Genomic DNA, 17,523 nt, shown 5'->3' with positions numbered 1-17,523 from the left:
TAGTATTTGATAAGAGAACTTTGTGAGATGAGTTTGTGGAAGCTAGAGACGAAACTAAACTTCAATTTGTTATTAAACTAAATGTTGTGGAATCTTAGAAGTTTTTCTTTTGTATGCAATCCAAAATGAACTAAAAGCTCTACTGGAATACATTGTTAGCGTATAATGTTATGACTCACATCCTTGAGAAAAAGGAAATGCTACATGTGCAAATAGTTTTACAGAAGTTTATACCAGGCTGAGTTTCTATTCCTTCTAATAAGTCCTAAGAATGTGAAATAGATACCAAAGCGTATATGATTCTCCTGGCTTAAAGGTAACTTGTAGCAGAGTTGCAAGTGGGAATTCTGAAGCCAATGGATATCTTTGATATATGCTTATTTTTATATTACTACAGATATGCAAAACCCACAAAAAACAAAACAAAAATGCAGAAATTGGGCTTGCTTTTGGCTTAATTGGCTTGAGTTGCTTGTTGGCTAGTTTTGGGCTTGTAGCTTGTTGGGCTTATAACTAGTTGCTTCTTTTTTTTTTTTCCCATTGGCTCCTAGCAAGGGGGGGGGGGGGGGGGGGGGGGGGGGGAGAGTCAGGAATGCACAGTGGGCCCACCACAGTCCCAGACTGCACACCAGGATGATCTAGTCACAGAGTGTTGGGGTTCTTAGGGATTGGCTTGTTTTGAAATGGGATTAGCTTGATTTTTGGCTTATTGCGAAAGTCTGGGTGATTATTTACCGTGTGAAAGTTGGCAACTGTATATGGCTACCCAGAATGCTGTAGTTCACAGATGAGGCTGATGGTTGAGATTGGAGAATGAACTAAAAGGTTTGACATGTTTCTGGGAACAATTGCTTTCTGTGAACTGTGGAAGAAATGAACAAAGTATTTTTTGGTTTTAGCCTATCTGATAAGTGAATCAATGGTCATAGTAGCTTACCTGAACTCTGTGCAGAAGAAAGGTTTCAGAGTAGCAGCCGTGTTAGTCTGTATCCGCAAAAAGAAGAACAGGAGGACTTGTGGCACCTTAGAGACTAACAAATTTATTAGAGCATAAGCTTTCGTGGACTACAGCCCGAAGAAGTGGGCTGTAGTCCACGAAAGCTTATGCTCTAATAAATTTGTTAGTCTCTAAGGTGCCACAAGTCCTCCTGTTCTTCTTTCTGTGCAGAAGGATATGTAAAGTGGCTCTCCACAGAAAGCAGCAGTTGTATAGCAAATGTAACTGGAGGAGATTTTTGTTTGGTTTTATCCACAAGTTATTTCTCTGAAAAAGGCAACTGGTCAATAAATACTGTTCCAGCTCTTTAGACACAGGCCGGCTTGTGCCAGCCCTTTCGGTGTTATTGCAACAGCGCTGATCATCAGCCACGTCACATATGGGCATGAGGCTGGGAGCGGCATTACCCCACAATGCCACCTCGCCTTCCCTACGCGACCGCGGGTCTGGCGGCCTCGGGCGGGGTTTCAGGCACAGACCCGCACGCGGTGGTGACCGCCAGGGGGCACCCCCAGCTCACAGCCAGGCTCTGTGGGAGCGGGGCAGAAGGGGGTCGAGGGATGTGGGGTCCCACCATAGCCCGCCCCGCCGTGAGATGGGGAGATAAGGGCCCTGCCCCTAAACTATGGGGCGGACCGACGAAGACCCCCCCTCACTTGGCAGCGCCCGGCCCGCTCGGCGCGGCCCTTTTGTAATTTGGGGGGGGGGGGGTCTATCGGCCTGCCCTTCATCTTCCTCCAGTCCCAAAGCCAGCCAAGTGCGCATGCGCGGAAGCTAAGTCTAACTACTTCTAGGCTCGGCTCCCCAACGCATATGCGCGCGAGAAGAAGCCGGCACCCGAGAGAGGCTGGTCTTAAGTCTAAGAGGTCGCGTGGCTCCCTCGCGCCGCTAGCCGGTTTGTTTTGCGACGCCGTCGCTGTTTTACGGCCCCGTGGTTGATATGGTAACGGAAGGGCGCCTAGTCTGGAAGAACCGGCTATTGTGGCGTCTGGGGCCCTCACTGGGCAGCCCGTGACACGGCTCAGCCTCAGGCACCGGCATCGGGGCGCCGGCGAGAGTCGCCCCGCGCCTCAGAGTAGGTGCGTGGCCTATACGCGTGGCGTACCCCGGGCTAGAACATCACGCCTCGGGCCTCCCTTGGTCGCGCCCCGCTCTGGGGGGAAGCCCCCGCCCCTCCGCTGTGCCCCGCTCCGTGGAGAGGAGACCCCTGCCAGGGCCTGCTGATGCTGCCTGCATGCGCAGCATGGTGATGCTGCCGATGTCCCAGTGAAATCGTGACTGGACCTTGCACTGACATGGCCTGTCCCCTCTGCCTTCGTTATTTGCGTGCTGCCGTAAACAGACCCTGTGATAAGTGGGGGAAGGCAATGCCTGATTCCCACAGCCCGGCACAGGGTGTTGCTGCTTACAGCTGTGCAAGCAAAGATGTTAAAAGTCTGGTGGGAGTGGAGAAGTCTGACCTGGTTGTGATTTTTACATCCACTTTGCACAGGCCTAAGTTATACAGGGTGCCCAACAGTAGGGAATAAGTCAGCGTGTGTTACAAATGTTAGCTAGCTGGTTATTTGGTGTACTGGTCTCCCACAGGAAGAATACAGCACTTTAAAAAATGTTTGGCTATGCCTTCCCATCTTTTCGTTCATGTGTGCTATATTGTTGATGGGTTTGTGGCAGTAGGCATATCTTTAATAATAGTCAACATAGAAATGCCCTCCCTATTACTTTGTCTACACTATTGAGATATAGACAACAGCCTCTGATTTGCCACCAATGACACTGTTGATTGCCCATTTGTCAAATTTTTGAAGAGTACTATACTGCAGTTTCCTACACCACTACTTATGCATGGAAGGAGCTTCCAGTAAAAAAAAAATCTGCAAAGCACCACATTGTTCTTTTTTAAAGCTCTTTAAAATCCTTCCATCCCATCATGATGCCTACAAAACACTTAACAATAGTTAGGCAGTATACTGGAACCGGTGCTCATTGTAACTGTCTTACTGTTACCTTGTGCTACCCTGTCTGTCATATCCATCTGTTGTCTCTCCTCTTAAACTTAGATTGTAAACTCTTTTAGACAGGGACTGTTTCTTTGCTATATGTTTGTACAATGGCTAACACAATGGGACCCTAGCCTTTAGGTCCAACTGCAATACGAAATATGAGAATAACTTGTTAAAGAAATATTTCTTGGTGTATAGTCTACTGATTAGAGAATGGGAGTTGGGAGACCTTGGTTTTATTGGTGATTTGCAATGCAGGGAATGATGTCCAGGTATGTAAAATAAACTAGCTTCTAAAATATTAAAAATGTCTTTTTCTGCTCTTTGTCTTTAGCTTATCATTGTTTAGGGAAAGGTTACTATTGGAAAATGGCAGAAGCAGTTTTCCATGCTCCAAGAAGGAAAAGACGAGTGTTTGAGTCATATGATTCTCCATTCCCTATTCCTGCCTCCCAGGAAGACATCTGTGGAAAGGATTTCAAGTTATACCAGGCTGAAATTATTAACAACAATGTAATTGTGAGAAACCCCAAAGATATAGAACAGCTGTATAGCAAGGTAACATTCCATGTTTGAATTCTCGATGTTCAATGCATGCTATTTGTGGTATCGCTAATGTTCTCCATAACCAACATTCTCTAGCATAATTTGATTAATGTTACATATGAAATTTATAAGCATTTTAGTCCTAAAACGAAAAAATATATTTTAGAGTAAAATGGTAATACAGCATCAGAAGTCATAAAACTAGCAATAAAGATAATTCTTTATTCCTAATGCCCAGTGATAAGGTCAATAATAAGGTAATAGAATAATAAGGTCAATAGTAATTAGTACTGTATTTGACTGAATATCATGCAAGGACTTCCTGTTCTTGGAACCTCACTTAATCATCAGTATAAAAATATGTTTTAAAAATTATTAATAGTGCCTTGATTAAAAAAACTATTGAGTTTTATGCTTATGCAATTGTGTAGGATTAATAAAGAAAACATTTTTTAATCTCTAAACTGTACGTGCCTAATGTTGGATTAATTGTTAGATGTTAAGTAACCTTAGATCAGTCAGGAAACTTAAGCTGGGGCAGAATGCAGTGGCCTGGCTATTAAGTGGCCGCACATGTCACTTCGTGATATGCTGTGAATACCTTTTGGTTTCTGAATTGAATTTAAGGTGCTGGGTTTGATTCATAAAGCCACAAATCATTTGGTACCTCACTACTTGAAAGATCGCCTCTATACTTGTGTCATACTGCCACAGATGAAATTGGCAGTGGCACTTAAGCTGACTACCTCTCAATTTAAAAGAGAGGGGGCTATTGGTAGTGCATTCTCTATGAAGGGACCCTAAGCTTTGCAACATACTTTCACTCCTGTTCTGAAATAGCCCATATCTATTGACCTTTGCAGCATTCTGCAAGACATTTATTTACATGGGCTGCTGCAGAGGTGGTCCTTTGAGAAAATTCACATGTTTTGGGGTGGGTGAGTTTGGTGTTCGGTGGTTGATCTAATTGTGTTTTTGTAATTTATGATAGGGGCATCTAGATCTTTGGATAGGTATTCTTTTTTATTTTTTGTATCAATAATTCTGATCAACTTTTTTCCCCCTGCACCTGCAGGGCTATTTTGGAAAAGGTATTCTTTCGAGAAGCAGACCAGAATACAATATTTCAGACCCTTTATTGGTTGCTAAGTGGCAAGGTAAATCATACTACTTTCCACTCTCTTGACAGTTTAGTAATATCCACTTGGTTTGTCCTAATTATTAATTGCCGATACATGCATGTAGATCGTTGCATTGCCAAAACACTTGTAAATAACATTTTCTCTTTTAATGCAGATGCCAAGATAAACATGCCCATACTCTCATCAAAAAAGTAAGTGCAACTTTCTTACTGTATCCTAAGTTTGTACAGGCGAGTCTCATCTTACAGTGCGGTTACGTTCCGCTGTCAGAGCGTAAAGCGAAAATCGCGTATAGTCAAAATTACATTGAGTGTAATGGCGGGCGGAATCGCCCGCAGTACAGGTACAGTATTTAAATTGTTATTTTTTTCTCTTTGCTGACCGCGCAAAGCTGAATTTGCGCATGTTAAATGCGTGTAAGATGAGACTCGCCTGTACAGTAACAGTTCATTTGGCTTCATGTTTTAGCCCAGTGGTTCCCAAACTGGCTTGTAAGAAGGCTGATTCACATAGTTTTGTTTCTCTTCCTTGTTTCCAGTTCCTAAATCCTAAAGACAGATAAAATATTAGATAACATTCCTAGCATTGTTTTTTCCATGTAAGCTATTGGGAGTTTTGCTTGAGTAAGCAGTGCAAATTAGAGCCAAGAGTGTATTCACTATAATATGAGCAACTGATTCATGATTATATGAACATAGAAGGAAACCTTTATACTTCTGCAACAAAAAAGGGGGGTTATTCTGGGGCAGGCTGTTTTTAATAGTTTTTCTATTTGCTTACTAGGTTCATTCAGAATGGGCAGAAACAGTCTTTAACACTTAAATACAATTTTAATGTATTACATAAAATTTTAATCTGACATAGTGTGATCTTTTTCCTGAGTTTGCCTGCATGACGACTTCAGATTTAGCACTTTTGTTTATTATGCAGGAAATAAGTTAGGGAATTGGTGGGGGGGGGGTTGTTTTAAATTCAACCAACTAGTTTAAGAAACAACCAGTGAGGGGCGTAAATTAGTTGCTGTATTGTTTTTCTTACCCATAGGATTACAAAATGTAGTCTTTTATAATAACCATTTCAACTTAAAGTAAACACATGCCAAATGGTTCTTTCACCCCCCTCCCAATAATCAGATGTATGGTACTGCAGAAATACATAATATTACCAATATTAATTTATTTTGTGGTAGTGCAATTAACCACTTCAGATCTCAGTAGGCGTCGTGACAGCCCCATTATTGCAGGATATACAGTGTGCTTCATAGCATTTTATTCAGATGAATAAAGTGCTATTGTATGGTAATCAAGTACAGTACAATAAAAGTTTTTCTATTTTATTTGGTGGTGAAAGATATGGAACCAGAGCCATCCCTTGGGTAGAGCGAATTGGCGCGACTGCTCCGGGCCCCGCGTTTGGGCGGTGCAATTAGCTGGCGTGGTCGGTCCCGGAAGAGATGAATTTGTCACCTCCACCTGAGCCCCACACCCCTCTAGGGACAGCCCTGTATGGAACCACCTTATATAATATGACAGTAACATTATATATACTGATCAAAATTTTTAACAGTTTAAAACCAGTCTGTAGTAAATAGCATTGGATGATTCAGGGCTTTCCTTCTGAAGAGATTTTGAAGGGAGGGATTTGAATTTCATGTTCATCTGCATCACTTGTTTTGGTTTTAACTGTTCTTACAGTGCTTTTTTTTTCCTAGTTAATTGCCATCTCTAAATTTCAGTTGGGGAAGTAAAGTATTTTACTCCTCATCCTCCTCGCACTGTTAGTTTTAAAACTATGTAGCTGACTGTAATTGTCTTTATAATTATAACAGTAGTTTGGGACTTTTGTTTTAAATTAGATATCAAAATAATCTCCTATAGAAATATTTGTCAATTTAAAAATTCCACTTCTCTCTGAAAATTCTATGCCTACTGTTACAAGAAACAACTAAAATTATGATAATTGAAAAAGATTAGAATTGATTTTTAACAACACTTTATACTTATTTCCCCTATATAGTCAGTCAGTTTCTTCCTGCTTGAAAACATAATCCCAGCTATACATATAAAATGATGGGGTCTAAATTAGCTGTTACCACTCAAGAAAGAGATCTTGGAGTCATTGTGGCTAGTTCTCTGTGTGCAGCGGCAATAAAAAAGTGAACAGAATGTTGGGAATCATTAAGAAAGGGATAGATAATAAGACAGAAAATATCATATTGCCTCTATATAAATCCATGGTATACCCACATCTTGAATACTGCATGCAGATGTGGTTGCCCCATCTCAAAAAAGATATATTGGAAAAGGTTCAGAAAGGGCAACAAAAATGATTATTGGTATGGAATGGCTTCCGTATGAGAAGAGAATAATAAGATTGGGACTTTTCAGCTTGGAAAAGAAACAACGAAGGGGGGGTGGATATGATAGAGGTCTATACAATCATGACTGGTGTGGAGAAAGTAAATAAGGAAGTGTTATTTACTCCTTCACATTACACAAGAACTAGGAGTCACCAAATGAAATTAAGAAGTAGCAGGTTTAATACAAACAAAAGGAAGTATTTCTTCACACAACGCACAGTCCATCTGTGGCTATAATGCGGTAAAGCAGCGCTCCAGGGGGGTGGGGCTGCGCACTCCGGTGGATCAAAGCAAGTTCGATATAATGCGGTTTCACCTATAACGCTGTAAGATTTTTTTGGCTCCTGAGGACAGCGTTATATCGGGGTAGAGGTGTACATCATAAAGGAGCAAAGAGAACATGTCCAGTTTTTTTGCCATTTGCACTTTAGGGCTTGCTATTTAGTAGACCTTCTTAAAGTACCTTAGAATTACCAAATACCTATAATTTTACAGTTTGAAATCTGAAGTATGTCACAGTCTTAGGAGATGTAAATGTATACCATTAAAACATTTCCTAAAAGAGTTAAATATCTTGCTGATCTTCCTTATGTTCCCATCTCCTGTTTTAGAACTGCAGAAAGAAGTAAAACAAACAGATGTTTGTTTGTTGTTTAATTTGGAAAGACCATTTCAGATCTTTATCATTTTACTGTTGATGGCCTGTTCAAATTACATTTACAAGACCGCTCTTCTTCAACTATAAACTATTTACAATAGTATCACTTAGTTTACTTTAGGATGACCTTTCCAAGGGCATTTCTGAATAAGTTGGGCCTAAATATATCCAAGGCATAGCACCCTGAGATACTGATGTATTGATTTGAAACTGAAATTCTGCAAGGTCTGTTTGTAGCTGAGAACCAGTTCGGGACATATTTTGACATTGGTCTTCAGTGTTCTATTGCGCGCTGTTTAAATCAGCATCCTTAAATTCTACTTTTAGCTACTAGTATAACATATGAAGAATGTAAACACTGTTTATATAAAGTCTTCATTGCAGTAGTTGGTAATCATATAGGGCCTGATCCTGAAGTCCTTTCACAGGCAATACTTCCTTTAAGATTTGGATAAGTGAGTACTGCAGAACTGGGCCTTTAAGCGTTATAGTGTGCTTAGCTTTCATATAGCAGCTATTAGGAAGTGTCTTCTCTTCAGACTTCATTTGTTCCAGATCCTCTGTTGATGTAAATCAACTTGGCTCCATGTAAAGCAGTGGAGGTCCACTTACTTTAATCAGCTGAGGATTTATCCCTAAATCTCGTGCCAAAGTCAGCCTGTTTCATTAGCCTCCAGTGGATTTAAACCCATTTATACTTGGACTGAAACACTGTTTAGTCTTTTCCTTTAAATACATTCAGAATTTAACTAAGATTTAAAAGATGAATTAGTCCAGTCTAATTTTTTTTTTTGTAGGCTTCATGTTTAGATAAGTTTGTGTTATTCAGCTGCTTGTTAAGAAGTGCCATCTGTTACTCCAGGGATAGGCAACCTACGGCACATGTGCCGAAGGCGGCACGCGAGCTGATTTGCAGTGGCACTCTCACTGCCTGGGTCCTGGCCACCGGTCCGGGGTGCTGTGCATTTTAATTTAATTTTAAATGAAGCTTCTTAAACATTTTAAAAACCTTATTTACTTTACATACAACAATAGTTTAGTTATATATTATAGACTTATAGAAAGAGACCTTCTAAAAACATTAAAATATATTACTGGCACGCGAAACCTTAAATTAGGGTGAATAAATGAAGACTCGGCACACCACTTCTGAAAGGTTGCCGACCCCTCTGTTACTCACTCAATCCTCACTATAACATTCTCTTTGGGATCTCAGCATGTAGCTACAAGTAAATATGTAATTCTTTTTAAAATATATAGAAAGCTTAATGTTATGGTGATCTTGAGTTGTGTTTATTTTCTACATTATCACAGCATTATAGCATACCAAAGAGTCTTATAAATTGGTTATTCTCCATTTTAACTAATGTGTTGGATCAGTTTAAAAACATACCTCAGTTGATATATAAAACATATTTTAAATTAAAAATGAATTATGGAAGCATTAACATTCATTTCTATATTGTATTGTTGGTTTTAATTAGAGTTGTCAATTAATCGCAGTTAACTCATGCTATTAAAAAAAATCACGATTAATCGCACTGTTAAACAATAGAATACCAATTGAAATTTATTAAATATTTTGGATGTTTTTCTACATTTTCAAATATATTGATTTATGTTACAACACAGAATACCAAGTGTACAGTGCTCACTTTATATTATTTTTATTACAAATACTTGCACTGTAAAATAAGAGAGTATTTTTCAGTTCACCTTATACAAATACTGAAGTGCGATCTCTTTATCGTGAAAGTGTAACTTACAAATGTAGATATTTTTTATTTTTTTTTGTTACAGAACTGCACTCAAACAAAACAATGTAAAACTTTAGAGCCTATAAGTCCACTCGGTCCTACTTCTTGTTCAGGTTTGTTTACATATACAGGCGATACTGCTGCCTCCTTATTATTTACAATGTCACCTGAAAGTGAGAACAGGCATTCGCATGGCACTTTTGTTGCTGGCGTTGCAAGGTATTTTCGTGCCAGATATGCTAAACATTCATATGTCCCTTCATGCTTCAACCACCATTCCAGAGGACATGCGTCCATGCTGATGATGGGTTCTGTTCAATAATGATCCAAAGCAGAATGGACCGACACGTTCATTTTCGTCATCTGAGTCAGATGCCCCAGCAGAAGGTTGATCTTCTTTTTTGGTGATTCAGGTTCTGTAGTTTGGAATGTTGCTCTTTTAAGACTTCTGAAAGGATGCTCCACACCTCGTCCCTCTCAGATTTTGGACAGCACTTCAGATTCTTAAAGCTTGGGTCGAGTGCTGTAGCTATTTTTAGAAATCTCACATTGGTACCTTCTTCGCATTTTGTCAAATCTGCTGTGAAAGTGTTCTTAAAACAAACGTGCTGGGTCATCATCCAAGACTGCTAGAACATGAAATATATGGCAGAATGCGGGTAAAACAGAACAGGAGACATACAATTCTCCCCCAGGAGTTCAGTCACAAATTTAATTAACGCATTATGTTTTTAATGAGCATCATTGGCATGGAAACGTGTCCTCTGGAATGGTGGCTGACGCATGAAGGAGCATACGAATGTTTAGCATATCTGGCACGAAAATACCTTGCAACACTGTCTACAGAAGTGCCACGCGAACGCCTGTACTCACTTTCAGGTGACATAAATAATAAGGAGGCAGCATTATCTCCTGCAAATTGTAACCAAACTTATTTGTCTGAGCGATTGACTGAACAAGAAGTAGGACTGAGGGGGACTTGTAGGCTCTAAAGTTTTACATTGTTTTATTTTTGAATGTAGTTATTTTTTTACGTAATTCTACATTTGTAAGTTCAACTTTCATGATAAAGAGATTGCACTACAGTACTTGTATGAGGTGAATTGAAAAATACTATATTTTTTTTTACAGTGCATATATTTATTTTATTAAGTGAGCATAGTACACTTGGTATTCTGTGTTGTAATTGAAATCAATATATTTGAAAATGTAGAAAACATCCACAAATATTTAAATTGTATTCTATTATTGTTTAACAGCATGTGTGATTAATTTTTTAATCATGCGCTTAATTGTGATTAATTGTTTTAATCGCTTGACAGCCCTAGTTTTAACATATTAGTTGAACAATACTCTGCCCTAGAATCTTCTACTTCTTGTTTTTCCATTATCCAGGTACCAGTGTCATCTAGAATGGGCTAAAAGCCTTATGCAAGAACAAGGACTTGATGACTGCTCCGTTAACAAAATTCTTGAAAATTATACTAAGCCATTTGATCTGCCTTTTATGAAAGAGGAAGGAGAAGTTGCACAAAATGATGACTCTTACTGCAGAATGGCTGCAGAAATGGAAAACGTAGAAGATGGAATGAAACTTTCAAGAGATTCTGCCATAAATAATGGAGATTCAGCAGCACCAAATGTTAAATGTCATAACATGAGTGTAGACTGCAAGAAAGCTTGTTTGGAAGGTGATTCAGCTTACAATGATCCACTAGCCAACTATGGCTCTGAGGAACTGTATCCATTGGACACTAAAGCTATAGTTAAAGTACGTTGCCAAAAGCATGATGATTTTATTGTGCACTGTAGCTGCAAGGCCGAAGATTATACCAACCAAGTATTTCATAACTTGGCCAAAGGGAAAGAATATGCTTATGAGTATGTATTGGTGCAGGAAGAAGAAAGCAAATTGTGTCATGAAGATGAAGCAGCAAATGATAAATCAAATGTAAGCCAAGCGAGTTGTCTTTTTCATGGGTAACTTATTTTATTTTACTAAATATAGTCAGCGTGTTCTTTTCACAATTCAGTATTGTTGTCGATTTAAATGTGTTCATCTATATAGTAAATAAATCAGTAATGTTTAATGAAAAGTTAAGGTGGAATCTAAGATGTTTGAAAAATGTCATTTTGAATGCAACACACGTATTTCCTTTTTCTTTGGTTGCTTCTTTATAATTTTATTTTTATACTTTTTTCTTTTAGTTAATCAAAAGGGAAAAATTAGTATGCAGAAGAAATCCATTTAGGATTTTTGAATATTTGCAACTCAGTCTGGAGGAGGTATGTTAAATATTGTGAAACTTCTTTTTCTTCTAACATCAGAACAAAGCACTAATCTATGCAATAAATACCTCTTTCTTAAAGAATGATCTGTTTTTTTAAAATCCAAAATGTTTGCACTGTTTTTGGTAAATTTAGTAATAATTTTAATGATCTGTAGATTACATGGACATAGTGAAAGACATTCAAGGGACCAGTCCTGCAGATTTTATGCATATGAATAATTCCATTTATCTCAGAGTGGCTCATTACATGAGTAAGCGCTACAGGAACAGACCTATAATTTTCACATACAACCATGTACTTTCTTCCAAAAATATCTATACACACTGCTTTAATTACAATACAGTGTCTGCATATGCTGCTCTCCTGTGAGTAAAATTCCGATAACGGTTTATCTTTAAAGTCACAATGACGTACTTCAAAGGTGATTCTCTGGGAATGCGTCTCTTTAGGTGGCTTTCAAACTTCTCTTATGCGATAATTCCAGAGTGTTGTAACATGTAAATCTTATAACTACAGGTCTCCATGTGATACAGACAGAATATTTTAACTTACTCCTTTTTACATTTTTAGGCATTTTTCTTGGTCTATGCTCTAGGATGTTTGAGTATTTATTATAACGAGGTAAGATGTTACATTTAATTATCTGCAACTTTTGCTCTGAAAGATGCAAAATACTATTGACTTGGATATAGATCACTGTCTCAAACTTCCAACTACTATGACAGAATCACATGCTGCTAATCTCAAAGGCAGCAACTACCAACTAGAGGGATTTGGAAATTTTCTCTTTAGTTTTGTGTTTCTATTATTTGTGTAGATATAAGAATATTGTCCATAAACTTTGTGCAATGCTTTTTATTTAGCAACAAAATACAGATAAACAGGTACCTTCTGTGGAAGAAAGTTCGTGAGTGGAGTTGGTGGGAGAAATACAAGAGAAAAGAGGTGTGTAGGAAGAAATATGTATAGGAATGTCCCTCCCTTTTGTGAAAAAGTTTGCAGTTTGAATTGTAACCACCGTCTTTCATAACAAACAATAGCTTTTATTTTTCTTTACATATATCATCGGTGTAAGGTTCTTGCTCTTGAGTCCTGAGCTACCAACATGCGACCAAGCAGAATTCTGCTAGCTCAAAGGTTGTGTGTTGTGTGTTTGGTAAACCCCTATTGAAGCAGGCTTCTGTTGCAGACAATGGACTCCCATAGTGCTAATGTCTCAAGTGTAGTCTTTTTGCAATGGGAATATAATGTTTAATACTCGAATAGAATATTCTACTAAAGACACTGTTTTATGTGTAACATTTCCTGGGTATTTCCCTGTAAGTAAGAGCAGCAGGTTAGTGTAATAATACTAATGTCTTTTTGGTTATGATTTTTAGGAACCTTTAACTATTTTGAAGCTATGGGAAGTTTTTAGTGAAGTGCAACCTAATTTTAGAACTACATACATGGCCTATCACTTCTTCCGAAGTAAGGGATGGGTCCCCAAAGTAGGACTGAAGTATGGAACCGATCTCTGTGAGTAGTTTCCTTTCAAAAATGGAATAGCTTGCAACTAACTCTTTAATAGCCAATGCACCACTTAAACTTGACATTGAGGCTGTACAAGCAGAGCAGATCTCCCTAGCTCCTGTGTGGAAGATGACTCTGCACGCTGGTTAGGCTATAGGCTAGCAGATAAGGTATTAATGCAGGCAGAGGCTATGGTCTGCCGCTGTGCAGATTCATTGGTACCAAAACAGGCTGTAAGTGACTTGGAGGACCTGTAACTTTGGCCTATAGGCTAGATATTAGCTGTGGAACTGCACTGGAATTCACCTCATGAGCCAATCCACCCACTCTGCCGAGAAGCCCAAGTGGAATTAATGAGTGTTTGGAGTAGTGAGCTTTCTCTGTTCTCACAGCCTGATCCAATTCCTGTTGAATTCAGTGGAAATCTTTCCACCAACAGTGGGAGTTGGATTGGAGCATATACTGAAGTTGTAATTCAAATCACTTATTTTTGTTTTGTTATGCTTTCTTCCCAAATGGACATATTCAGTAGTGTCTATACTTCCATAGTAAATAGCTTAAGAATTGTTAAGTAATAATTTCTTGATTAGAGTTTTGTAGTTTGAAATGAGTGATAGTGTAATTTATCTTCTAATAGAAAATTGTTAAATGATGGCAAACCATGAAGAAAAGCATGTCTGTATAAAATATCAGAATGCTGCTTTTCATTCAGATGAAACTACACCTCTACCCCAATATAACGCTGTCCTTAGGAGCCAAAAAATCCTTACCATGTTATAGGTGAAACTGTGGAATATCGAACTTGCTTTGATCCGCTGGAGCGCGCAGCCCCGCCCCCCGGAGCACTGCTTTACCACGTTCTATCCAAATTCGTGTTATATCGGGTCGCGTAATATCGGGGTAGAGGTGTACTATAAGACTCTTAAGGAATGTTTTCGTGTGCGCACTGGGAGTTAACACACAATCCTTATGATATAGAAGTTGTACCTGAATGCAATTTCTTCACCGTCCACTAAAATAACCATTATAATAGCTGAAATGTTGGTATTGGTTGCCTGACATCTACATGAGTTTATTTGAGCTTGTTCTTCAGCAGTTTACTTTCTGGTCTGAATTTTGTTTCCTATCCACTTTATACAGCACTGGCTTTTGACATGTGCCATGCAATTAAATAGGATCAGCTGGAGCTGGTTGAAAGGGTTCAGCCTCTCTCCTCTGATTCTGCAATAGCTTGTTTATGTAATGGGTATGATTGTTAGTTATTTATAAGGGTTCTGATCTCTGATACTGTGATCCAAAATTGGGAATTCATGATTCTCTGACTAATACAGTATTTCTTTTTTGTTGCAGTGCTATATCGAAAAGGTCCCCCCTTTTACCATGCAAGGTTTGGCGTTCACTTTATATTCTGAATATAAAACACTTACTCTGCATTTGACTACTGTGATTTAACTTCTATTTTTGTTTCAAATGAATGAATACAATTTTCTCTCTTCCCCCACCCCCTTTTTTACTGGGATATAGTTCTCCTAATTAAAAGTATGATTTTCCTGCTTTGTGCTTTCTACACCCAAAACAAATTTTTCTAACCAGGAAGGTTAACCATGCATGATAAGCAAATATTTTGAATCAACATGTCATTTTACTAGAAGCACAAAACAAGACGTTTGAGAGTGAGTTCATATACAAATATTTAAGTATATAATTGAAGACTACAGAATGCCTCCCTGGGCATCTCTAGCTGTTGTATGTGCTGATTGGAATCAGAAAAATGATCTGATTTTTGTAATAGTGTATCTTTTTTATTATGAATGATTTAGGTAATTTTGGGGGTAACCTAGGGAAAAAAGCCCATAACTTATTATAAGTGATCTCCATTCCTCTACCAATCAATTTGCATGCCTAATTAGTTATGGGGTGTGAATGAAAGATGGACACTCTCAAGAGAACACTGTTGAAAGAAGAGAAGCAGGATGGTGGGGTGAGGAACCATCATTCACTGCATTCACCATTTACCTCCTCCAGCCAGTGCTTAATTTGTAATGAAAGAAGTAACAGGACTCAAGCAATTAGGTGCTGAGGCTCAAGCAATTTTTTTACTTTCATAACTGACGTGGCAAGCCCAGAGGTGCCAGTGCTGTGAACTGCCAGGCCTAGAGGTACCAGGCTCAGCCCTGGCAAGGCCTGGCACAAATTAAGCATTGCATCCACCACTTCCTCTTTGTCTAGTAGAAACAGATGCAGGTCTTATGGCTTGTCTTCAGCCTACAGGTTTGTTGTTTGGCTATGACAGTCACAATAGCCAAATATTCTCAGGCAGAAGTTTTTAAATTACAGGATTTTTAAGTGACCATAATTTTCTCTTTGTAATCTATTCTTTGGGTTTATTTTCCAGTTACTCAGTCATTGCTGAACTGGTTAATGACAACTTTGTAGGGTCACTGCGCAGACCGCTCAACTGGATGTCTTTGTCTGGCTTGAACAGAACAACAGTGAATGTTTCTAAGGTAACATAAGATACTGATTCTGCATCTAGAAATAGTTTTAACTGGTAAATGTAATAGTTTAGCTTGGAGATTTTTTTTGTGGAAAAGCAACAGTGGACTTGGATCAGAATTTGGGTTCTGAACATGATTGCTTCATATTTAGGCTGGGGGGCAGCGCACGCTAGTGGTGTTTGAATACATCCTTTCCTGGCCAGTATTTGTAGCAATGTTGATAGGTTCCAGGTCTCCTTGGTTGGAGCGGAAGGGTCACATCTGTGCAGGCTCTTTGAAAGTTATTGGGGGAAATAAAGGTGTGCAGAATGGGGAAGTCCTGGAGTGACATTCCTTTCCAACTCAGCACTCCAAACTTCCTTCCACCTCCACTCACCTGCCCAAATAGGAAAGTATTTTGGATGTGCAAACTTCTAAAAGGTTACCAGTTCTGTATGACCTGTCTATATAGATAATTCTACTATGCCAGTTACCAGGGTATCCAGGTGTCACATGAGTGGTAATGTCTGCCTCAAAGCAGATACACAAATGGGTGTGTTCTCTCCTCAGTATGTCTATCTAGTTCCCATTAACAAGCATTATACAAGAGTATATACCTCTTAATTTTTCTCAGAGATGAGATCTGTTGTTCAAACTAAACACCTGGATTCTAATTTAAAACCTGTTTCAAAAAATCAGTTGAAGCTTGTGCATTTGTCTCACATAAGGAATATTTGTGTATTTGTCAACAGGAACTTATGTTATGCTATTTGATTAGACCGTGTGATATGACTGAGAAAGAAATGTCATCACCAGACTGTCTAAAAAGAATTAAAGTTCAAGTAAGTTGTGGTCCGAATTATTTCTTCATCTTTGCTAGCTGAGCAATCCTTTGAGGCAGTTGAAGACTCTAGCTCCCTAGCATAGCAGCAGACTTTAATTTTTGCTTTCTCTCTGGCATGTTTCAAATTCTGGAAAGCACAAGACTGATGTTGAGCATCCTAGATTCTGTTGCACCACAGAGTTGGTAGAAATTAATTGGAGGGCAGGCCTGGCACAGAGGTAGCTGGTCCCAAAGTTAATCTTTAAATGTAGGTTGGGGGCATCAAGAATTGCTGCTACCAAGTTATGACAGGAGGGAGGGGGGAAGCTTTTTATTTTTTATTTTTTGCTTTTGTAATAGTCCATGTTTCTATTTCAGGAACTGATTGTAAATCGTTGGGTCTCTTCCCGAGAGCGCAGTGAACAAGATGAACTATAATAAGATGGACCAAGAAATCCAGTGTTAAAGAAGCAAATATTATCAACAAATTAGGTTGAGAAAAGTCTAATCTTTACAAGGCAGAGCTGTGCCATATTCCTGTTTACAATATTCTGAATGCATATCTCAACGCTGTTTAAAATTGTACAGAACATGGAGTATGCTGTGTACTATCTGAGAAGGTTGTATTGAAAAAACATAATGGATAACTGTATTTGTCCATGTGAAAAAAATTAAAGTAATCTCTTCCCAATCCAACATACACTGGTATTCCTATAGAACTTCTAAACATGTTGCTATCAAAGCTAACTGCACTGCATTGACTGCTAACAGTATAATATGTAACAAATCCACACACACGTAGGATTTCACACTGGTCACTAGACTGCATGCTATGGCCATTTGGTGCCTCACAGCCACTACATAAACTCTTATCTCCCTGCTCCGAAAGCACAAGCCTTTGCTGATTAAACTAAATCTCTGTTAGCAGTGTTTCCAGGGAGAGGAAGGATTGCCCAC

General features: G+C 38.8%; 1 protein-coding gene across 5 annotated transcripts; it reads left to right on the top strand.

Annotated features, from left to right (window-relative positions):
• Window positions 1–260: 260 nt before the first annotated feature.
• On the top strand, window positions 261–17,264 carry TSEN2 (tRNA splicing endonuclease subunit 2). 5 transcript variants are annotated; one of them, XM_034776836.1, is made up of 12 exons: window positions 261–316; window positions 3,335–3,558; window positions 4,622–4,703; window positions 4,843–4,879; window positions 10,858–11,413; window positions 11,671–11,748; window positions 12,325–12,375; window positions 13,134–13,272; window positions 14,617–14,653; window positions 15,662–15,773; window positions 16,496–16,585; window positions 16,945–17,264. In XM_034776836.1, the coding sequence occupies exons 2-12, from the start codon at window positions 3,370–3,372 to the stop codon at window positions 17,002–17,004; spliced, it is 1,431 nt and encodes a 476-aa protein (XP_034632727.1). In that variant the 5' UTR covers window positions 261–316; window positions 3,335–3,369; the 3' UTR covers window positions 17,005–17,264. The 5 variants fall into 5 exon arrangements, with proteins under 5 accessions (XP_034632727.1, XP_034632724.1, XP_034632726.1 ...); XM_034776833.1 differs by lacking the exon at window positions 261–316 and adding an exon at window positions 1,822–1,892; XM_034776835.1 differs by lacking the exon at window positions 261–316 and adding an exon at window positions 1,902–2,072.
• The last annotated feature ends 259 nt before the right edge of the window (window positions 17,265–17,523 follow it).

This window comes from Trachemys scripta, chromosome 7 (genome assembly GCF_013100865.1).
Source record: "Trachemys scripta elegans isolate TJP31775 chromosome 7, CAS_Tse_1.0, whole genome shotgun sequence".
Classification (NCBI taxonomy): domain Eukaryota; kingdom Metazoa; phylum Chordata; order Testudines; family Emydidae; genus Trachemys; species Trachemys scripta.
The sequence above is the reverse complement of the archived record's forward strand: the minus strand, read 5'-3'. Positions and strand labels throughout refer to the sequence as shown.